General features: G+C 61.0%; 2 protein-coding genes across 3 annotated transcripts in view; one reads left to right on the top strand and one right to left on the bottom strand.

Moving 5' to 3' along the window:
- Positions 1 to 19815, bottom strand: part of ANGPT2 (angiopoietin 2) — a 44083-nt gene extending 24268 nt beyond the window's left edge. The window contains exon 1 of the mRNA XM_079779012.1: positions 18962 to 19815. Coding sequence (XP_079635138.1) covers positions 18962 to 19294 — 333 coding nt within the window. The 5' untranslated portion in view covers positions 19295 to 19815. The remainder of the gene's footprint in view (positions 1 to 18961) is intronic.
- The window catches only part of MCPH1 (microcephalin 1), a 106643-nt gene that overhangs the window by 65298 nt on the left and 19985 nt on the right, over positions 1 to 21360 (top strand). The window lies entirely within an intron of this gene.

Genomic DNA, 21360 nt, shown 5'->3' with positions numbered 1-21360 from the left:
CGCGGCCGCTGAGGCGGCCGCATGCCGAGGATGAAACATTTGCGAAATAATGTTTTTTCCTCAAAGTGACACACTACCCAAGTTATGCTCAGTTTTTTGGCGAAGTTTGACACACCAAGCTCAAAAGGTTGCCCATCACTGTTAGACATTTTGTGTTGATTCTCAAAAAGACTCGTGTTCTCGCACTTGAAGCTGTGAGAGGAATGAAGGTTTTAGGAGACGGGGGTGGCGTGAGTTGAGAGCGCTCGACGAAGGAAGAGGAAAGTATTTGGTGTCAGAAGCAGTAACAGCCACGGTGACCGCGGTTACTCCCCGTGTCTCAGCCACCAGGACTCCGGGTGCCTGGCATCGTGCGCGGGCACTCTGAGGGCTCCGGGCGCTGTGTGAGGCGGGCTCTCTGAGGGCTCCGGGCGCTGTGTGAGGCGGGCACTCTGAGGGCTCCGGGTGCCTGGCATCGTGTGCGGGCTCCCTGAGGGCTCCGGGTGCTGTGTGAGGCGGGCGCTCTGAGGCTCTGAGGGCTGGCATGTCAAACTGGCGCTTCACCCACCAGCCACCCACCCTTTTCCTGCCTTTTAACAACCTTCCAAGGTGGCCTGTCCCCCAGCTGGCATGATGTGCCTTCCCACAGCCCAGGGTTGCAGCCTTGAAAACCAGAGACCACCTACCCTGCCGTCGGAGGGCGGGCCGTTTTCACCAGCAGACACGCCTGGAATCCAGGACTGGTGCCTGACTCCTGGGAGCTTCATGACAAAGGCATCCGTTTCCCTCCCAAGATGAGCAGTAACTTTTTAGGGGGGACTCCCGCCGGCGGCCGTAATGGGTGTGGAAATGACCTTCGTGGTGGCCCCCACCTCCCTGCACATCCCGGGCTGGAGGCCGAGCCCCTGGGAAGCTGCCTGGCCCAGTTTGCTGGTTGCCCCCCTGTGGGAGGGGCACCTGGTCACCTCCCTGGCCCTGGGCTGGGACCAGTGCGTCCTTCCCAGTTTATGGCCCTGAGACGTCTTTCTGTGTGGCATCTGGTTTTTATTGTCTGCAGCGGAAGCCCACAAGTACAGGGACCTGCCCGGCGAAATCCCTGCTGGCGCGAGGGAGTCCTGACACAGGACGAAAGGAGGAGGCACAGGAGACCTCCCTCCCAGCAGAGCGTGCACGCCCCCACCCCCACCCCCCCCCCGTCTCCTTCCCATGCCTTTCCACTCGCTGCTCTAGTCAGGACCGCTGAGCGCCGGGATTCTCCCCAGCGAGGGCGGCTCCTTCCCCACTCTGGCTGCGGCTTCGCCAGGCGCTTGCGGGAATGGCGACCCTCATGTCTGAGGGTGACTAGGCCCAGTGCTGACCTGTGGGTCCCAGTCCCTCTGAAAGGCCCTGGACGGACGCGTCGGAGGGGCCGTGTGGACGTCCACTCTGTCCTCTTGGAATTAGTGCTGCGTCCCCTTCCCTAGAGCGAGGGCGAGCAGCCCGAATGCCATGGGCACTTCGCGGCGATTGTCCTTTTGGTCGTTTTCATTCAAAGGCAGTCGCACCTCAGACAGTCTTTGCAAGTTGGCGATGCGTGGACGCTCTAGGGACCGGAATAAACGCCTAACACAGACATCTGTTCTAAGACGTGAAATCCGTCCTGACGGGTTCCCTCGCCCCCCCCCCCCCCGTGTTTGCAATGATCAAACTTGACAGGAAAATAAGTCCATTTTCGAGGCAACTGGCAGGTTGATTACACGTTGAAGTAGTTCCCTCGCTATCTCCTTCTCACCAAGATCATTGTCTGCTTTTTCTATCGAAAGGAAAGGAATCTTGAAACTGGCTGGGAAAGGGGAACACTTACAAAAGCGCCCCAAGACTTGGATGTGGGTCCCTCACCGACCACGGGGTCCTGGCTGCCAGGGTGTGTTCCTGACGTTTACTGAACCAGTTAACGGCCACCGTATTTTCCATTTAGCTTAAAAAGGTCCACCACTTGCCTCTAGAGACGCGTATGGCGTACAAATGGCTAATTAGTCTTTGCTCACCTGAACAACTTGATTCCTAGCACACGGACAAATACCTTGTGTCACTGGCAGCATTTACTCTCCAGCTTTGCAACTTAGAAACGCTCGTCTCTTCTCCCTCAGTAGCCCCCACACTCCCTTCTTCCACCAGACGCTGCCACCCTTCCTTCCGGACTGTCACGCAGCGCACCTGGGAGCTGCGGGCTCGGTGCAGGCCTGGCCCTGGGCAGCTCAGACGCGGCCTTGCCCCTTAGCCTGCGGGCGGCATGCTGGTTCCCGGGATGGCCGCACCCCCTTCCCGCTCTGGAACCCCGGCCTCGTTCCCCCGTGTAGCTTGCCTCCAGCTGCATCTGGCCCTGGGCCACTTCCCTCTGGGCCTTGGCCTGTGGCTCCTTCGCCTGGTCCTCTCTCCTGAGAGGAGACGACCCCTCGCCTGTGGCCCCCTCACCTCGTCAGACCCCTCGCCCCTGTGGCATCGGAACACCTGGGCTTGTTCTGGTCCCACCTCCTGGACTGGAGACTGCTCGCTCGCTGGGAGGCTGCAGCGGGCGTTCTGCAGGCGCGGAGCTGGCCGCAGGCAGAGCACGCGCTCTGGTGGTTGTGGGAAACCAGAATGCGAGATGACTGACTCCAGGAAGACTGGGAGGCTTTGACCTCATGTTCTGGGTTCCCTGTCGTGAGCTCTTCAGACTGCAAAGTGGCAAAGCTGGGCTTTCCTCCTCCTCGCGAGGTTTCTTGTTCTCCTCGGGAGGTGGCAGGCGGCGCCAACCGACATGCTCAGCGGTGGTTAAGGCGAGCTGCGGGGAGGCGGGGGAGGCGGGGCGCCTCGCAGGCCTGAGTCCTGTGGCCCAGAGCCCCTGCCAAAGCCCCGTGCCTCGGTGACTGACTGGGCAGGGCAGGCAGCAGGGCGAGGACACAGCCAGCCCCCGTCCCCTGCTGCGTGGACCCGCGCCGGCTCGTGGAGCGCCTCCTGAGACTGATGGGCTCTGAGTGCTTCTCGCTGTTTTCTGCAGGGAACGTGGGAGCAACTTCCCGTTGACACTGCTCTGCAGGGACTGAAGGTCACGCTGGTGACCTTGAACTCGAGGCATGAGGAGCAGAGCTGCGGGCACCAGTGGGGCCTAGTTGCTAGTCTGTCCCCTCCTCCTGTGCAAGTCGCATGCGTGTCCTCGCTTCTATCCGAGGCTCCGTGGTCCTTTGGTTACTTAACTGGGGGTTTCGTCACATGCACTCACGTGGCTCTGCCTCTTTGTATGTTTCCCTGACCATCAGTCCAGAGTCTGAGGGAAAACGTAATTCCCCCTTAAAACATTGTGCTCATTTCCTGCCGATGCAATGACTATTTTTCCCTTTAAAATCTATACAAATTGGAGGAACCGTGTGTAAACCAGGGCATTCGTGTGACAAACGTGTTGTGTGTCAGGCACGAAAGCTTGTAGAGGCTCCTGGGTCCATATACATGGACCCGAATCTCTGCTCCCTGGCGCCCCCCTCAGGCTTGGCCACAGCCCCTTCACAGGCGGCTGCAGGCCGGGCGGGGCCGAGCAGCGGGTGCCTGAGGCCCTGTGTGTGCATCTTCTGCGAGAACGGTGAGACCCGCCTGCAGCTGCAGATGCCACGTGTGTATCCATCTCAGATTCTCACACGGCCTTCGCATGGGTTTCCCCCGCAGAGCCCGAGACACAGGCTACATGCAGGAAGTTTACTTAGGACGCGGTCCCAGGAGCCGCCGGACGGGCAGGGAGGCGGCAGCGGGGCCACGTGGTGACCAGGGGAGCCCCGGTTCCGTCTGAGGAGCCGCCCACCTGGCACAGAGGAGAACTCCATCCCTCTGGGTCAGGCAGCCCTGGGCACCGCCCGCCACACTCCGGGGTTCCCACCAAGCCGCCAGGCGCTGGGGTCGGCTGCATCGCTGGCGGGAGCAGCTACCCCCACGTGCTGCCGGAGCCGCTGGGCCTGTCCATGCGGAGTGGCCAGGGGTGGGGGTGGGGGCGAAAGGATGCGCGTCCCCCCCCCCAGAGTTCCTGAGACAGAGCAGGGGTTCTCCCGGCCTCCCCGTGCCTCCCACAGGCCTGGGCCTCGGGACAGATGGCCCCGCGGCGTGGGCTCTGTGGGTAAAGCTCCCCTCGGCAGTCTGGTGCCCTGGCTGACCGCTCTGACGGGCTGGAGGAAGGCCAAGCAGAGGTGCCCGTGAGGAGGGCAGTGTGTGAGGAGGGCAGCGTGAGCCCAACAGCCGCTAGCCAAAGCCACGGAGACTCACGCCACTCTCAGTGGGCCCCTTGCGTGGGCTCTGTCCACCTTGGCCATCGTCTGCTTCCTGGTGTATTCTCGCGCAGAGATGCGGGTGAAAGGGATCTAAGACTGCTCTCTCCGTCAAGTGAACAGAACCATCGGCTAGTGCAAATGGGGCGGCTGGGATGCAGCTCTGGGAAGAGGTGGGTGAATTCAGACGACAATATACTGGGCATTCTTTATTTAAATCCTCACCTGAGGGTATATTTTCATTGATTTCAGAGAGAGGAAGGGAGAGGGAGAGAGAAGCACGGATGTGAGAGGGAAACATCGACCAGTTGCCTCCCACATGCACTGGGGATCCAACCGCAACCCAGGTGTGTGCCCGACGGGGAACTGAACCTGCGCCTGCTGGTGCATGGACGACGCCCGGCCCGCTGAGCGCCCCAGGGCTGGGTGTTTATTTTTTCATGAAACTGAAGGTCTTGCCTCTGAGATTGAGATGCACTGAGAGGGAGACGGTGGCAGTTGGACCGAAACACGTCTTCAGAGGCGTCCACATTTACAAACACGTGTCTTCCCGTGTGGACATAGATACGAATATACCCCCCATTTTCAGTTCCCTGGAGGGGGGGGCTTTAGAATTCAGTAAATCGGTAACATCGCTGAGCTCGCATTTTGTGAGTTAGGACATAGGCCTGGGTCACAGTGCGAGCTCCCAGGAGAGAATTAACACGCAGCCGCCCCTGCGGCCACGCCCCAGTACACCTGGACACACCTGGCCGTGTGCTGAGAGAGCTGCGTGCTGCCTCCTCACCCTTCTCTGCCACAGGCTTCCCCCGAAGGTCCCTGTGTCCGACCTGCCCGTGTCTCTTCCTATTGCGTGAGTTTGCCAGATCCTGGTAGACCGCTGGCGACAAGACCCATCTCTAGAGCAGGCTGTCTCCTTCTTTCCACACGGAATAAAGTTACACGGCCGGTCGGGAGGAGAGGAAACGGCTGCAGGGACTTACGTGATCTCCTCTTACGGTGCTTTCACGGCAGGCTGGTTCCTGAGGAGCAAGGAGGCAGCCCTGCGGGTCCTGGAGGAGGGCGGCGTGGGGGGCTCGGGAGGCCCGAGAGCCTCAGAATGCAGGCCTCCTGCTGGCCTCCTCCTCCTGCCACCAAAGGAGGGTGAGGGGTTCCAGCAGCCGCGGGGACCCCACGGACGGGCTCGCGAGTCCGCGGGACTCACCGCCGAGGACCCCCTTTTCCACGCGACGACATGCGCGGACCTCCCCAGCTGACGTGTTCCCGGGTGTGCCTCCTGCGGCCTCCTCCCTGCAGCGGAGCCCTCAGTGCGAAGCTGGGCGTTCTCCTGTCCGCGGCCTTCATCTGCTTGTCCCTAACCGATGTCCGAACGGACGACCTCGGACCCGTGAATTGGAAGTGACTGCACAGAGCCTGGCTGCAGCATGGCAGCCGCCCACAGAGGGCAGAGCGTCCCGCACGGGCTCTGTCCCGATCGGGCCTAAAAGGCATTGGCTCCTCGGAGACCACGGAAGACTGCGTGCCGTTCCCGTTGGCCTAAAAGTAAACAGTGAGCCAGTGCCCGTGTGCGCCCGGCCCGCGCCGCGGGGCAGCCTTCCAGGGCAGGGAGAACTGACTGACCTCCGGCGGAACACGTTCGGATGACTCGGGGAAAGTGAAGTCAGTGAATTAGCCTTTTGCACTTAGTCGTATTTTGAGTTACTCCCGTTCGAGTGTTTCCTGCTTTTAGCATCCGAGAAGAGCCTGAAGGAGTCGATTTGTGCGTGGGGTTGAAGCAGGGAACAGGTCATCGCCCAGTGCGACCTGGGGCCTCACCCACGGGGGACCCAGCTCAGCTGGTCCTGTCCGGTCAGCTCAGGTGCGTCCTCGCTCGAGGGCTCTGTGAGCGCCTCCTGGGCTGCTAGTGGGAAAGGCAGCCACTTACCACAGTTCCCAGACTGTGTGCCATGGCACCCTCTCAGGAGCCCGGGAGACAGTTTACAGGTTGAAGGGTCACCCTCAGCACCTCACCTGCCGGCCCTGGGAGAATCAGGAGCTTCGCATGGCGCTCAGCCCCCGCGGACCACGGCGTGCAGAGCGGGGCTGGGTGCTGTCCTGGAGGCAAGGCCTGCACGGCAGTCGGGCTGGAGCTGGAGACGAGGCTCCGTCTGCCCGGGGGCGAGAAGCTGCCAGTGCCCACTGCAGCCATGTTCACTCTGAGTGACTGGGGTCGCTTAAGAGAAGTAAAGCTCATGTTTTCTCTTTCAGTTTATGTGTTTAACTGGCTACGAAATTTCAGGACGAAACTACTTAATAAATGTAAGCTGTTCAGCGTTTCTTTTGGCCCAGAGGCACCGTCCGTGAGCAAACGCTGCTGAGAAAGGGTGGCCAGGCCTGCAGGTCGCCCAGCATCTCAGATGGAGGCTGGCACACACGGGGTGAACTGCCCCCCCCCCCGGGCAGATGCGCACTGTCCGTGATTGCCATCTCCGTGACTCCGTGTGTTTATTGGACAGCCAGTGAGGCGTACAGAGCTGTAACTTAAGATCTTCACCAAGACGTGCCCTGACGGTGTTCCCACCTTCTGACACGTTAAGGAAAACAGCGTGTTTCCTGCGAGCGGTTGGTTGTCGCGTCTCCTGCAGGCTGACATGGGCCTGGGGAGTCCTCTGCGCGCCCCGGGCAGCCCGGACGGCCTGGTGCCTGGGTGGTGTTCGGTGGCGTGGTGGAGGGACAGGACGTGTGCCGTGTTACATCGGTGGTTAGTTCCTGCATGTGATCCGTGAGCTTGCGTGCTGGCCACCCTCGTGTGTTCGAGCTGAACTAGCTCATAGCTTAGAAAACCCAGTTCCCGCGACGCCCAGGCAGCGTGGGGCGGCATTCTGAGTGCGATTCTCCGCATGCTTGTGGTGACAGCGCAAGCCCTTGAGTCATTTTCCCAGGACCAGGCTCAGTGCTGGAGTCCGCGCCTCTCCCCCGCCCTCCGCCCTCCGCCTGCACGCGCATGTCCGTTCCAGGGAAACTAGTGGAAAATTCCTGGCCCCGTCACTCCCCTGCGTGAGCTATAAAAAGCATGTCATTCAGAATTGACTTTTTCGTCCTCATGCTTGAATTTTTACTCTCGGCTTGAGGGGAAATCATTTCAAGAGACACTTTGTCAGTGGGGTGAGCATCACGGGCCGCCATGGCACGCTGGGCTGGCTGGGCTTCATCGCTAGGGAGTCAGGTGTTTGCATGTATCGGTGCTTTCTGAGTGACAGCGTGACAGGGCCGCACGCCACCCTCTCCCTCATCTTCAGAAGAGTGACTCTCGTTCACAGTCACTCAGGACTCACGTCTGACTCACTGAGTGGGAGCTACAAGCTCTGATGGGTGCAGACAGGAAGTGGAAGGGAGGGTGAGGGTGCACATGGGAAGTGGGATGCACACAGGAAGCAGAGGGACGGGGAGGGTGCACACAGGAAACGGCGGGGGGGGGAGGGAGAGGGTGCACACAGGAAGTGGGGTTGGGGGAGGGTGCACACAGGAAGTGGGGTGAGGGGAGGGTGCGCACAGGAAGTGGGGTGAGGGGAGGGTGCACACAGGAAGTGGGTGAGGGGAGGGAGATGGTGCACACAGGAAGTGGGGGAGGGGGAGGGTGCACACAGGAAGTGGGGTGAGGGGAGGGTGCGCACAGGAAGTGGGTGAGGGGAGGGAGAGGGTGCACACAGGAAGTGGGTGAGGGGGAGGGTGCACACAGGAAGTGGGTGAGGGGAGGGAGAGGGTGCACACAGGAAGTGGGTGAGGGGGAGGGTGCACACAGGAAGTGGGGTTAGGGGGAGGGTGCACACGAAGTGGATGAGGGGGAGGGTGCACACAGGAAGTGGGTGAGGGAGAGGGTGCGCACAGGAAGGGGGGTGAGGGAGGAGGGTGCACACAGGAAGTGGGTGATGGGGAGGGTGCAAACAGGAAGTAAGGGGATGTGGGAGGGTGCACACAGGAAGTAGGGTGAGGGGAGGGTGCACATAGGTAGTGGGTGAGGAGAAGGGTGCACATAGGAAGTGGGGGAGGGAGGAGGGTGCACATAGGAAGCAGGGGGAGGGGGACAGTGCACACAGGAAGTGGAGTGAGGGGAGGGTGCACATAGAAAGTGGGGGGAGGGGAAGGGTGCACACAGGAAGCGGGGGGAGGGGAAGGGTGCACACAGGAAGCGGGGGGAGGGGAAGGGTGCACACAGGAAGCGGGGGGAGGGGAAGGGTGCACACAGGAAGCGGGGGGAGGGGAAGGGTGCACACAGGAAGTGGGGAGGGAGGAGGGTGCACACAGGAAGTGGGTGAGGGTGCACATAGGAAGTGGGGAGGGAGGAGGGTGCACACAGGAAGTGGGTGGAGGGAGGAGGGTGCACACAGGAAGTGGCGGGAAGAGGAGATGAGCGTGGCACGGGGCTCACGGTGGGTTTCCCAGTGGTGACGCGCTCACTAAGGCTGGACGGTTAGAATGGCTGGGACGAAGGAGGGTCCCCGGTGCCCGCGGAAGCAAACTCTGACCTGGGGAGGTGTGTGGGGCCATCTGGCTCTGCTGATCCTGGGATTGGGGTGTCGGGAGGGGAAGACAGAAGGGCCCAGCGGGCAGAGGATGGGCGCCGTGGGGCTGGGTTGCACGGGCTGGGGTCCAGTTCTCCCTGGCCCTCGGGAACCCAGCCCAGGCCTCCCCGGCCTCGGAGGAGTGGGTTCCTTAGGGGTGGGCTGGTCTTGGAGGTCACTGAGGCAACAGAAGCAGGCGGGGCTTGTCCACCTAAGGAGTGCTGACTCCGTGAAAGCACCGACACCCACCGCAGTGGCACAGCGGGACGCAGATGGCGTCTGCTGTGCATGAAACACTCACTGCCCGGGGAGGTGGGCTTACTGACGTGCAGCACGGACGCGCCCCAGGGAAGCCCCCAGAGCTAATCACGCAGTCCTGTGAGACACGAACCGAGCGGAGAGCCACGGTGCCGGCATTGCAGGCCGTTACACGGGCCAAGGCACTCAGGCGCTGCTCGTTTTATTCCAAGTTTCGCCGGTGTGCACCCTCCCCTCCCCCCACTTCCTGTGTGCACCCTCCCCTCCCCCTACTTCCTGTGTGCACCCTCCCCCTCCCCCCGCTTCCTGTGTGCACCCTCCCCCTCCCCCTGCTTCCTGTGTGCACCCTCCCCCAAGAAAAGTAAGTGCAGGACATTCTGTAACGCAGATGGCAAAGCCCAGAGTCGGGCACGTCGGATGGATGAAGACGGGAGGCTGGCGGGGAGGGAGCATGGAGCGGCGCACCTGCTCACACGTGCGTTCCTCCGGAGGCCGGAAGCCGTGCCACGATGTGCTGTGCCGTGCCGTGGCCTCCAGATTGGGCTGCCAGTGGCTGTCAGTGCACCTGCTTGCTCCCTGTCACAGCCATGTTTTGCCTTCACTGTAGGTCTAGGTTCCAGTCTCAAGAGTGAAAGGCAAAACTTGGGCGGACAGGGGCCTCTGACGTGGGAACCCTGGGTTGAAACCCCTGCACATCCCTTAGCCCCTCAGCTCTCCCAGCGCTCCCCAGGGCAAACAGGGGGCGGACCCTCCACCACGTGGGTCCCTGGCTCTTCCCCCATCTCCCAGGTGGTTCTCGCCCTGGAGGTGGGCAGCTCTGGCGTGAGTCCGTGTGGGTCAGAGGCCGGGTGTTGGGAAACCCCATGGTCTGTTAGCTCTGCTGATTCACACACAGAAGGTGGGGCTTTTCTTCCATCTTTGAAAACCTGACTTTGTACCAAGCTCTGAAATCAAGGAGCTTGAGGATAGGTTTGCCTCTCGGAGCTGAGTCTCTTCTCGGAGGAAGGGGTGTCTGCTCAGGGGGCCGTGGCGAACATAACTGAGCCCGTGTCACCATGACGACAGGCAGCATCGTCACGTCCTTTTACAGACAACCACGGGTGCCCAGGGGGCGAGTTCTGGGCTTTGTCACGATTGCTGTTGTATGAGCAGTGTCCTCTGCAAGGACCCTGAGGCTTTTTAAACAAACCAGCGAACGCTGCTGGCGGCGTAGCCATGAGTGCTGACCTTGTTTGTGGGGAGGGGAGGCAGTGGGCATGGCTGCCGCATGCGGCTCGGGGTTCTGAGCCCCTGAGAACCGAGACGGGCCGAGAAGGGTCCCGATGAAGGGGAGAGAGCCGATGATCCCTCAGTCATTGCCGTCCTCCCTTTCTCCTCCAGGCTCTGTGTGTGGGTGGTGGGCAACCTCAGGGCGCGAGGCGGGCTCGCCTGTAATACAGTCTGCGTTTCAGACACTGTCCAATCAGAGGGGAGCACGTGGGATGCTTGTGCTCGCGATGACCTGCAGGGAGCCACATGGGACATGCGGACAGCTCGTTACGCACCACAAAACGGCCAGTTGTCATTTGAGGAGACGGGGTTCTGATTCATCTTGATGCGTTAGCTTGTCATCAAATTGTCCCAACCATCACTGCTCTTAGGAGCACTTCACTGTTATGCTTGAGTTAAACCCAATTCTGGTCAGGAGTTCCTATCATTAACACTTTATTAAGTTAAACTGGGTAAGCTTTTTTAAAAGGTAATTTCTGAATACTCCTTCATAGCTGAAAATAATTAAGAATTTCATGTACTTCCACTAAATGTGAAGCATGGATAATTAGCTTGTGGTCGGAATTTGGTTATTTTATGTGACTCAGCAAAATATCTTCTCTCTAGCAGTGTTTTTGCACTAGAATTTCTCATTACATTTTGCTCAGGGAAGTTTTAAGCTACATCTGTTTGTAATAATTGTTCAGAGACTCAATAGTAGTTAATAAAACTCAAAGGAATACTTCAATTAGCTACAGACGAGTGTTTATGATTATCCAGCGCATAACCAAGAACTGATCCTGTCTGTTGATCCCACAAGTTTAACGACCGAGAACATGCCGTCAGGAGCTCAGAGGAATCTGCCTCCCGGGTGTTTGGCTCTTTCCGGCCAAGAGGTGCAGGGATGAGCTCATCTAGGAGGCGGCTTCGGGCCCACTCGGGCCCTGCTCCTCCGCGGCAGCGGGCAGACCAGGCGGCATTGCTGGACCCACTGAGAGCCCAAGTGCAGACGCCGAGTCCACGGGCAAGTGGCTGCTTGATGGGCTCCCGGCGGCCTCGGCATGACGGCATGGGCAGGTTTGGGGGCGCCCGGGCGATTTCGGAGCGGCGTTTCTAGGGGCCCAGTCCGTGCGTGCGGGAGAAATGACAGAAGTGCAAGTGCTGCCACCCACTTGCAGGCGTCCTTTCTGCGCCAGGAAGGTCACTGTCGCAGGGCACAGAGGCCTCCTCGGCGACCCCCTCGGTTATCCTCCTCGGGCGACCCCCTCTGTGGGGTTGGCTGCAGCGCAGGTCCTGACGCGTGTGCTGCCGCTGCTACACGACCACAGTCCCTGGTGACGCCTGGCAGCTTCAGTCACTTTACACTCACCACCCACTTGGGACACAGATCGTCCCCGAGGCCCCACGGCAGTGAGAGGTGCACGTGGGTCAGCCGGCCCCCTTAGCGGAGTGAGAGGGCGGGCACTGAGCAAACGGGAGGCCCGTCAGGCAGAGGCCCTGCGGCCACGTCCTGGAGGAGGGAGAGGCGTGTGGCAGAAGAGGCCATTGGGGTGCCGCGCTCACGGTCTCCCGCTTTGGGACCTGGCATGCTGCACCAGGAGAGACGCTGGGACACGGGCAGAGCCACAGGAATCTACAGGCGCTGTGAGCAGGCTGTGCCGGGCTGTGGCTCCGCGCTAGGGCCACCCAGTTACCCACCTTCCAGCAGGTCCGTCCCCTGTGCTTTCAGCCTGACTACCAAGCTCTGAGGCGAGAGGAGAGCCTCCAGGGAGCGAGCCCGCTGCTAGGGGGCAGTTAGAGACTACAGAGCCAGGCCTGCCCTCCCGCGGGCACGGGCGCAGGCACAGGCGCAGGGAGGCTGACTGGTGTATGTCCTAGGATACTGAGTCCTGGAGGCAGGGGCGGGGCAGTGCCCGGGAACCGCCCTCACACCAGGGAGACCCTTCCTGTGAGCAGCGAGGACGTGGTTCCGACGGGGGAGCCCTTGGGGAATGCAGTCCAGCTGCACGCCTCCTTGAAAGACTTTCCAAACGTTCCGCACATGGAACCGCTGGGAAGCGATGTTCCCAAGGCCTCCGTGTCTCACCACTGTTCACACACATACACATATTCACACACATGCACACACACAACAGTCACACTCATACATATACTCACACAACATACTCACACATCTGCACACACAAAAACATACAACATGAACGAACACACACACTCACACCACACTCTCACACACATATGCACACACACAACAGTCACACTCATACATATATTCACACAACATACTCACACATGTGCACACACAAAAACATACAACATGAATGAACACTCACACAATAGTCACACGCACACTCTCACACATACACTCACACCACACTCTCACACACATATGCACACACTCACAACACAAAATATGCACAAACACACAACACACAAAAGACACACACAAACAACAGTCACATACACACTCACACATACACTCACACAACAGTCACACACATACAGACACACAACAGTCACACACATACAGTCACATACACAACCCATGCACATGCACACGCTCACACACACCCCACATAAAATTAAATATGAAGATGCAGGTTATATCCGTGACATGTAAGTGTAGTGTGCTTGATCGTTGGTTCTCTAAACAATGAGTCCTCTGTCGTGGTGAGCTGTCTAGGATTCCAGAAGCGCGTGAAGTCTGCTCAAAGGAGGTCGTGCAGGAGGGTAGTTGGGTTCCTGGGCCGTGCGAAGGGGATGTGCTGGCTGCTGGAGGAGTGAAGACGGTCGGAGGGCAGGCCCATTCCTGAGGGTCTCACCCCTAGCGGCGCGCGCCCAGATCAGGGTGAGAAAGGATGGTGATTTCAGGGGGAAATGGCTACTCAAAATGCTGATTTAAAGCAGACGCTGGCCACCTGCCTCGCTGTCCAGGTGTGGGGAGCCCGTCCCCGTGCTCTCAGCCGCACAGAAGCCGCCTCAGCCCAGGCGGGGAGACGTGTCTGAAAGGTACCCTGACACGCCCCTCCGTTTGTTCCTTCCGTCCTGGGGCGCGTGTTCCTCACTCCGCACTCGCATGGTGCTGGTGCTGAGGTTCGGGTCAGACCTGCGGGTGGGAGACGCCCTCTCGTCCTTTCCAAATCACCGCGGGGGCAGGGCAGGCACCTGCCTTTCGGGGCCTGGCTTCCTGTGCGGGATCGGAGGTGCTCGGTGACGTGCAGGTGTCACCTCAGCAGCTCCCGCCGGGGCCACGCCGCGTACGTCCGTCATCCTCTGGTCGGCACCGAGGGGGTTGTACTTTTCGGAGCTACAAGTGGGATTCCGTGTCATCGTTTTGCACAGGAGACGTCCCAGTGGCCTCTCCGCAGTAGCTGGGGCCCCGCCCCCTCCTTCCCTCTCGGCAAGGTCTCCTCTCTCACCTGCCCGCTCAGTGGCCCTCAGACGCCCAGCCGTGCCCGGACCGCGTGCCCTGAACGCCCTGGACGCGTGCTGGGCGGCCGCTTCCCTTCCTGCCCTCACCTCTCGGACTCGCTTCCTTTGTACTTTAAAGTAAACGCCTCCGTTATCGGGTCGAGGTGGGGTGGGTGCTGGGCACGCGCGGGCCTCCCGCACAGGCTTGCTGACTTGTTGCTGAAGACGTGAGCCCGGTGGCGCCGCGTGACGAGCCCTGAGGCGTGGGGGTGGCCGGCCTTCCCGCACCGTGACGCTCCGTGACGTTAAAGAGCTAAGAAGTAACACTCGGTTCGCATCCGTTCACACTTCTCCCCCGGCCCCCGCGGACAGGGCAGGCCGCCGTCAGCCGTCACCGAGTGGGACGCGTGCTTCCCCACGTTTACTTTTCCCTCCGCTGAGCCTGCGCCACCGCTGACTGCGTGGCGCTGACGCCCTGGCCCGTGTCCCTGTGTGACCGGGGGCGGTGGTGGTGCCTGCTGTGTCCGGAGCTGTGACCTCGGGGGTACAGTGTGGGCCTCTCACCTCGGGGGGAGCAAGTGTCGGTCTGTCTGTCTGTCTGTCTCTCACACACACCTTTAACCCCGTCTCCTGTGCCTCTGCTCCTAAGTTTTGCTCTTTTCCCCCAAATAGCGTCTCTCCCTCCAGGCTCTCTTCATGCCCTTATGAGCCAGAGAGTCTGGTGATGGCGGCGGCGCTGTCATCTGGGCGTGCACGAGCGCGCACCTTCATTGCGTGTGATCGAGGGGAAGCCAGGCGGGGACGAAGAGCAGGGAGGGGAACTGATCTTTTCTGCCGTCTTAAGGGTTTGACCTTTAGCTTCAGTGCCGGCCAATCACTTCCAAAGTCTCTCTGTTTGGTTTCTAAATGACCATGTGTTGGTAGATAAGAAAGGATTTTCAACCACAGATGAGCAGAACTGCGGTCACGTGTGGCATGGAATCAAGACGTGGCAGCCTGGGCTCCGACCCGTAAACGCGGCGCCATCCCTCCACGGTCAGGTGGAGCCCTGCCTCTGAGCGACTTTGGCTCCGGCCTGCGATGCAGACGGCCGCCTTCCATGTGCCAGGAGGAGGCCCCGCGGGCGTGGGGTTTCCCGTCAGGAAGGAAGGGGTCCTGGCCGTCACGAGCCCCAGCCGTCTCAGCTCTCGGCTCTGCAGGCAAATGGTCACCCCGTCGTGGCGTGGTCCCCAGAGCTGGTCGGCGCAGCACACAGCCCGCGTAACGAGCAGCGGCTGCTTGGCCGCGGAAGGCAAGTCTCCCCACACGACAGCCCTCGTCACACCGCTCACGGTTCATGTTCGGCTCTATGTCGTGCACACCTGCCTGGACAACAAACACTCTGACACGTGCCCTGGCCACACTGGCCCTGCCCCAGTGACACCTGTCACCTCGTCCTCCCTGCCGCCCGTGCCTCAGTGCGCTCAGTCACGGGAACCCTCTTGTCCCGTCTTAAAGACGTCCGTCCACCCATCTGGAAGCACGGCGTTTGCTTTCCACTGAGCAGGCCCAGGCCGTCTCCCCATCAGGGCGCGGCCACGGCAGGACGGGCTTCTCCTTCCATCAGTGAACCAAGCAGGGACACGGGGGGTGCAGCCACACACTCACACTCACACCCTAAAACACACTCTCACACTGACATACACTCCCACACAGTCACACACTGACATCACTCACACACAGTCACACACTGACATACACTCACACATTCACACACACACACACTGACATACACTCACATTCACACACACACTGACATACACTCGCACATACACACATACTCACTGACATCACTCATACACACAGTCACACACTGACATCACACACAGTCACACACTGACACACACTGACACACATACACTGACACACACAGTCACACACTGACATCACTCACACACAGTCACACACTGACATACACTGACATAGTCACACACTGACATCACTCACAGTCACACACTGACATCACACACATTCACACACTGACACACATACACTGACACACACAGTCACACACTGACATCACTCACACACACAGTCACACACTGACATCACACACACATTCACACACTGACACACATACACTGACACACACAGTCACACACTGACGTCACTCACACACACAGTCACACACTGACATACACTGACATAGTCACACACTGACATCACTCACACAGTCACACACTGACATCACTCACTCACACAGTCACACTGACACACACAGTCACACACTGACACACACTCACACTGACATACATTCGCACACACAATCACACACTGACATCACTCATATTCACACATACACACTCACATTCACAACACAGTCACACACTGACATACACTCACACACTCATATACACACACACTCACACATTCACACACTGACACACACGCTCTCGCACACACTGACACATGACAGTCCCTGGCGGGCTGGGAGGGCTGGTGGCCCGGGGGCGTGTGGGCCTCCCAGCCTCGGCCCCCACGGAGTGGACACAGATTTGCCTTTAGGAGCAAAGCTGCACGGTGACCTCACGGGGAGGGACGCGCGGTTCTCCTCTTTGCCACGTCCTCAGGCGCCTACAGAGCAGAGGACTGCGTTCAGGTCTGTTCCCAGCCTGCAGGCTGCACTGAGAACCGCGGGATCGCAGGAAGTGTTTACCGGGAGTCCTAACAGGAGCTGTTTGGAACACATTCTGTGGTGAAGCACAATGGGCTTTGCAGTTGTTTATGAATCTAAGGCACTCATCAGTGTGAAGCAGTTGTTTATTTCCGTTCCCGTTTCCTCTTACGGGGAAACATTTGGTCTCCCAGCAGGACCCGTCCATTCTGCAGAGTCACTTGTCTGTGTCCCGAGTGAGGCTGGGCATCGGGGCGGTGTGCCCTCCAGAGCTGCCGTCTGCCTTCCGCCCTCACAGAGCCCTTTCTGCCTGCCCTTGTCTGCCCCAGCGCTGAGAGCCAGCCTCCCCGCCCCCAGCTGCTCCCTCCAGGCTCACTCCTCACTCATTCGCAAGTCCGCCCCCCAAGTCCCACCCGCCCACCGGCTAGAGGGGCACAGCAGCAGCTCTGATGAGGTGCAAGCTCCTGGGGCGGCACTGCCACCCCTCCGGCCCCCTGGTCCCCTGGTCCCCTGGTCCCCTCACCATCTCCACCCTTTGCTCCCCCAGCACCCACACCTGGGGCGGGGCTGCTCATCCCGCCCCATCACCAGGGACGTGTCTCACTCTCCTCCTTGACAGGGTTTCTTGAAAGCATCAAGGTCCATGCTCCTCTCCCTCCCTCCCTCTCTCCCTCCCTCCCGCCCTCCAGCCCTCCCTGTCTCCCTCCATCCTTCCCTCCCTTCCTGCCTCCCTCCCTCCCTCCCTCCCTCCCTGCCTCCATCCATCCATCCCTCCCTGCCTCCATCCATCCATCCCTCCCTCCCTCTCCCTCTCATTTTCAGTGTTGGTCAGGGAGAGAAAGGAAATATGGAAACAAAAAATATATATAAACGGCGCTAAGAGGAAGGAAATATGGGAAACAATGAATAACACGGCGGTTCTCTCTGTGATGGTCTGGGAGGTGTTAAGTGTGGCACTGACCCTTTGATCCTGCGGCTTGCCTGTCATCCCTTATCTTTATTCTCTTCTGAAAAGAGCGATGTTTATTGTCACAGGTGACAAAACACAGAGGAAAGGAACAGCAGAGAGGTTATGGGGGTTCACTTTCATGTGGGGTCATATTGGCTCTTTAGCTTTTATTCCCAAACCGGGAGCCCGCACATGAGGGGTGAGGGGCGTGCAGGGGCGGGCCCAGGTGGCAGGCAGGTGCTGAGCCGCCAGGAGGTGAGCATCATCCTTGCGCCGCTCAGCTCGGCTCGGAGGAGCTCAGAACACCACGTGGAGTCCCTGTCCTCGTCCTTCTTTACACGGAGCCCAAAGGCCCGTGGGTGTTTGTCTGAGAGAAAGGCGGCCCTGGCTCGGGGTCTCAGGGAGACCTGGGGGGGGGGCGGTGTGGGGCGCGTGCAAACACTCTTTCCTGTTCTGACTGTTTAGCTAAGAGAGGACGGCCTGCAGGACGGAGGGTGTCCCCTCTCCCCCTGCCCGGCCCGGCTGTGGGCGCTTCCCCCCAGGTGCCCACTGGGGAGCAGGTCCCAGAAAGAAGGGGTCACGAGAGCGGGGGGCCAGGAGGCAGGTGTGTCCCGGGCCTGGAGCCTGTGTCGTGGGTGTAATTTCGTTGTTTACGCTTCCGTGCGTTTTAGACGATTTAAAAAGAGCAGTCGGGGACCCTCTCGGGAGGGCAGGCCGCTCTGCGGCTCCTGCTCCTGCCCTTGGAGGGGAAGCGGCCGCTGCCTCCCGTGAAGGCAGAGCTGCGAGCCCCATTCATTCCAACGCTGGGCTCCTGAGGCCCCTTCCTCCCCGCGAGTTAATGAGAAACGCAGCTCCGGCCCAGGTCAGAGTTCCCGTGACAGGCAGGCCTGGTGGTGACGGTCTCTGGGGCAAAGTTGTGAATGAAGAGCCAGCGGGTGAGCTCCTGGGGGCTGGGGCCCCTCTGCCCTCGGCCCCCCACGGACGACGGAGGGCCCCTCACCTCCCTCGGCGCACAGTCCACGTGAACCAGCCCCGGGTCCTGTAAACAGTGCGGGTTTGCGTGGGAACACGGCCCCTGTCCCGGAGTGAGTGCAGGGGTCTGGCCCGCGCCTCCCCTGTGGGCGGCTGCCCTCACAGCCACGGCGCCGGCGAGGGGGCTGCGCGCCGGGTCCAGCTCAGGGAGCCTCTGCCCTTCCCAGGCGGCAGCCCCGGGGGAAGCCAGGGCTCGGAGAAACACAGGTCTCTTTAGCTAACTTCCTCTCATTACCAAGAGCCACAGTGCGTTTTAGTAAATAAATTCAGGAAATTGGTAAAGCACTTTCCTCATCCGCCCCAATCAGCAATTAGCAGGATTGTCATCTCTCAGGCTTTCCTGGTGAGTGAGGTCTATAGCCTGAGGGCAGGGCATTAGGGAGCTCAGCTTGGAGCTTAACCACAAGCTGCAGCCTGAGCCGCTGCCTCCTCAGAGGAGACCCTCCCGCAGAGCTCGCTCCCTGGAGTCAGGCTCTCTTCAAAGAATCCTCCCCTCAGCCACAACCTCACTGCCCAGGACCCAGAAACCCCACTCATGGGGCGACCCCCTCTCCCTGCCCCCCCACCCCGCCCCCGCTGTTGAAGCAGAGCCTCCGCGCCCTCGGACTGAGCGCGGCCCTACCTTCATCAGCCACTGCGTGTTGTTCTCCATGATGCCCTCCAGCACCTGCAGCCTCTGCACCGAGTCGTCGTAGTCCAGCGGCGCGTCCCTCTGCACGGCGTTGGGCACGTAGGAGCTGGCGGGCGGGCGGCAGTTGTCGGTCTCGGGCAGCAGGAAGGTGTAGCTGCAGGCGCCGTGCTGCACCTGGTACTGCCGCCGCCCCACGCTGTCCATGCTCCTGTGGAGGCTGTGGGCCGCGGCTGGGACCAGGTCCCAGCTCAGCGTGAGGAACACGAGCTGCCACATGCCTGCGTCTTCGCTGACCCTCCCGCCGCTCAGCAGGCCGCCGCGCATGGGACGTCCGCTGCTCAGACGCCGGGCTCAGCGCTCAGCTCAGGGTCCATCCGCAGAAGCCTGTCCTGCGCTCCGGGCAGCAGGCGGGCCGGCTCCGTCCCTCAGTCCGCGGGGCTGCCCTGCCGCGGGCGTGGACCCTGCGCCTGGGGGCTGAGTTCCCAGGGACCAGTCGCTGGGCTTTTCTCTCTGCCCAGAGCTGCCGTGTCAGGATCCGAGCCGCTCGCTCCCGCTCCTTATATGAGTGGATCAGCGCAGCCAGGCATGTGTGTGAGCTGCTCCGCCCCCGGCCGCTCCGTTATCTTCCTGTGGGGGGTCAGCAGCCAGGCAACAGGAAAAACCCCGGCCGCTGGCTGCCTGCCTCCCGCCAGCGCTGCCGGCGAGCCCACTGGGAACGCCGCCGAGGCTGCAGGCCCCGGGCATGGCACCTCCCTAACGGAGCGCTTCCTGAGAGCCGCTCTCCTCTGCCCGCCTCCGCGGCGGCCAGGTAGCTGAGGCAGCAGCCGGAACGCAGTGAAGGTTCCCGTGCCCTCGGAGCCCCGCGCTGCAGCTGCGTCAGGGCTGGCTGGCTGGGTCAGCAGGAGGACGGAGCCGCGTGGAAACCTGCCTGCGTTGTGACCCTCGGCTCAGCACGAGCTTTCATTTCCGTTCGGCGGGAGACCGCGCTTCGCTGAGCGAAGGTCCGTGTCTGAGCCGATGCCGTCTCTCCCACAAACACCCACTCCCAAGTCAGAGGGACCGGGAGGGGCCTCCGAAGGCGCCTGCAGGTCCAGCGGGCAGAGCAGCAGGACGGGGCAGCGGAGAGCAGACCTGCGCCTGCAGACCCGCTTGCTCTCACCCGTCACGTGTGACATTTCCAGGGCCCGTTCCAGCCGCCCCTGTAATTAATGGCTGAGGTCCTCACCTGTGGCCGGGACTCGCCTGGCTGGGTTCCGAGGCCGGGCGCCCCCGCCTCTCCCTGAGGAGCTGAGCCCGGCCCTTGGAGACCAGGCTGCGCTCACCCCCAGCAGAGGGCACCAGGGAGGTGGCCGTTGCATCTCCGTGCCAGCGGGCACCCCTCCCTGGTGGGCCCTTTGGAAAGCCAGGGCCCGGCCGCCGCATGCCAGCCCGGCTCCCAGGTGTGCCTTACAGACCAGGTAAGGCAGGAACCCCGAGGACGGCCCCGCATGCACATTCCTCAGGAAGGCGGTCAGGGCGGAGCCCGTCCGAAGTCCGGCTTGACCTGCGTGAGCGTCTGCTGCCCCCGCACCTGGCGGCATACCTGTGCAAAGCCAGAGGGGCCTTGCCAGACCCTCAGGGCCCTGGTCCCCTCCCACATCGCCACGCGCCGTGAGTGCTGATGGTTACCGTCCCGCCCGCCGTGCACACGGCGTGTGTCTGTCGTGTCACTTGTTATCCAGCCCCAGGGCATCCCTCCTCTCCACCGCTCCCTCTCCGCCGCCGCCGTGGGTGGTGATGTCGGAGTGAGGCGCAGCCTGCCGTGCCCCGAGCACTAGCTGAGCCGCTGAGGTGCTGCTTCCCAGCCGTTGTCATCCGTTTGGCTCAAATAAACTCACAAAAATTCTGTGCAGGTTCGGGCTGCTGCCGTCACACAGAGCACAGGCTCGTGATTCTGTTCTGGGTGAAGGTGAATTTGCAGAGTGAGCTCAGGTCTGGAATGTGTTTTCATGAGACTCCATTACACCTTAAGGCCGCCCTCCTCGAAGGCCCCAGGTCCTGCCTGGGTGGGAAGTCTGTGCTCCCCCGGGCTCCCCCGAGACGCCGCCTGCCTCCACTGGGGTCCCGCAGCGCGTGTCTGGCCTTTCTCGTCAGCAGGCGTCACAGGGGCTCTTCTTGGGCGCCAGGCGGGGCGCCACACTCGTCCCCGACAGCGCGTGCTGCCGTGCCTGAGCAGAGAGCGCCAGGTCTTTCCGAAGGGCTGTGCCTTCAGCCGACTCCCGAGGCCCCGTCACTCGGGAAAGCTGGACGCTGGGCGTCACTGAGCAGGACAGGGGCGCCTGGTCCCACGGGCACCGGAGGTCAGGAAAAGGCGGGGGAAGCCTGCGGGTTTTAGAAGACATTACAACTGG

This window comes from Cnephaeus nilssonii, assembly GCF_951640355.1.
Source record: "Cnephaeus nilssonii genome assembly, chromosome: 8".
Taxonomy (NCBI): Eukaryota; Metazoa; Chordata; class Mammalia; order Chiroptera; family Vespertilionidae; genus Cnephaeus; species Cnephaeus nilssonii.
Note: the sequence above shows the minus strand (reverse complement) of the source record. Positions and strands in the feature narration are given on the sequence as shown.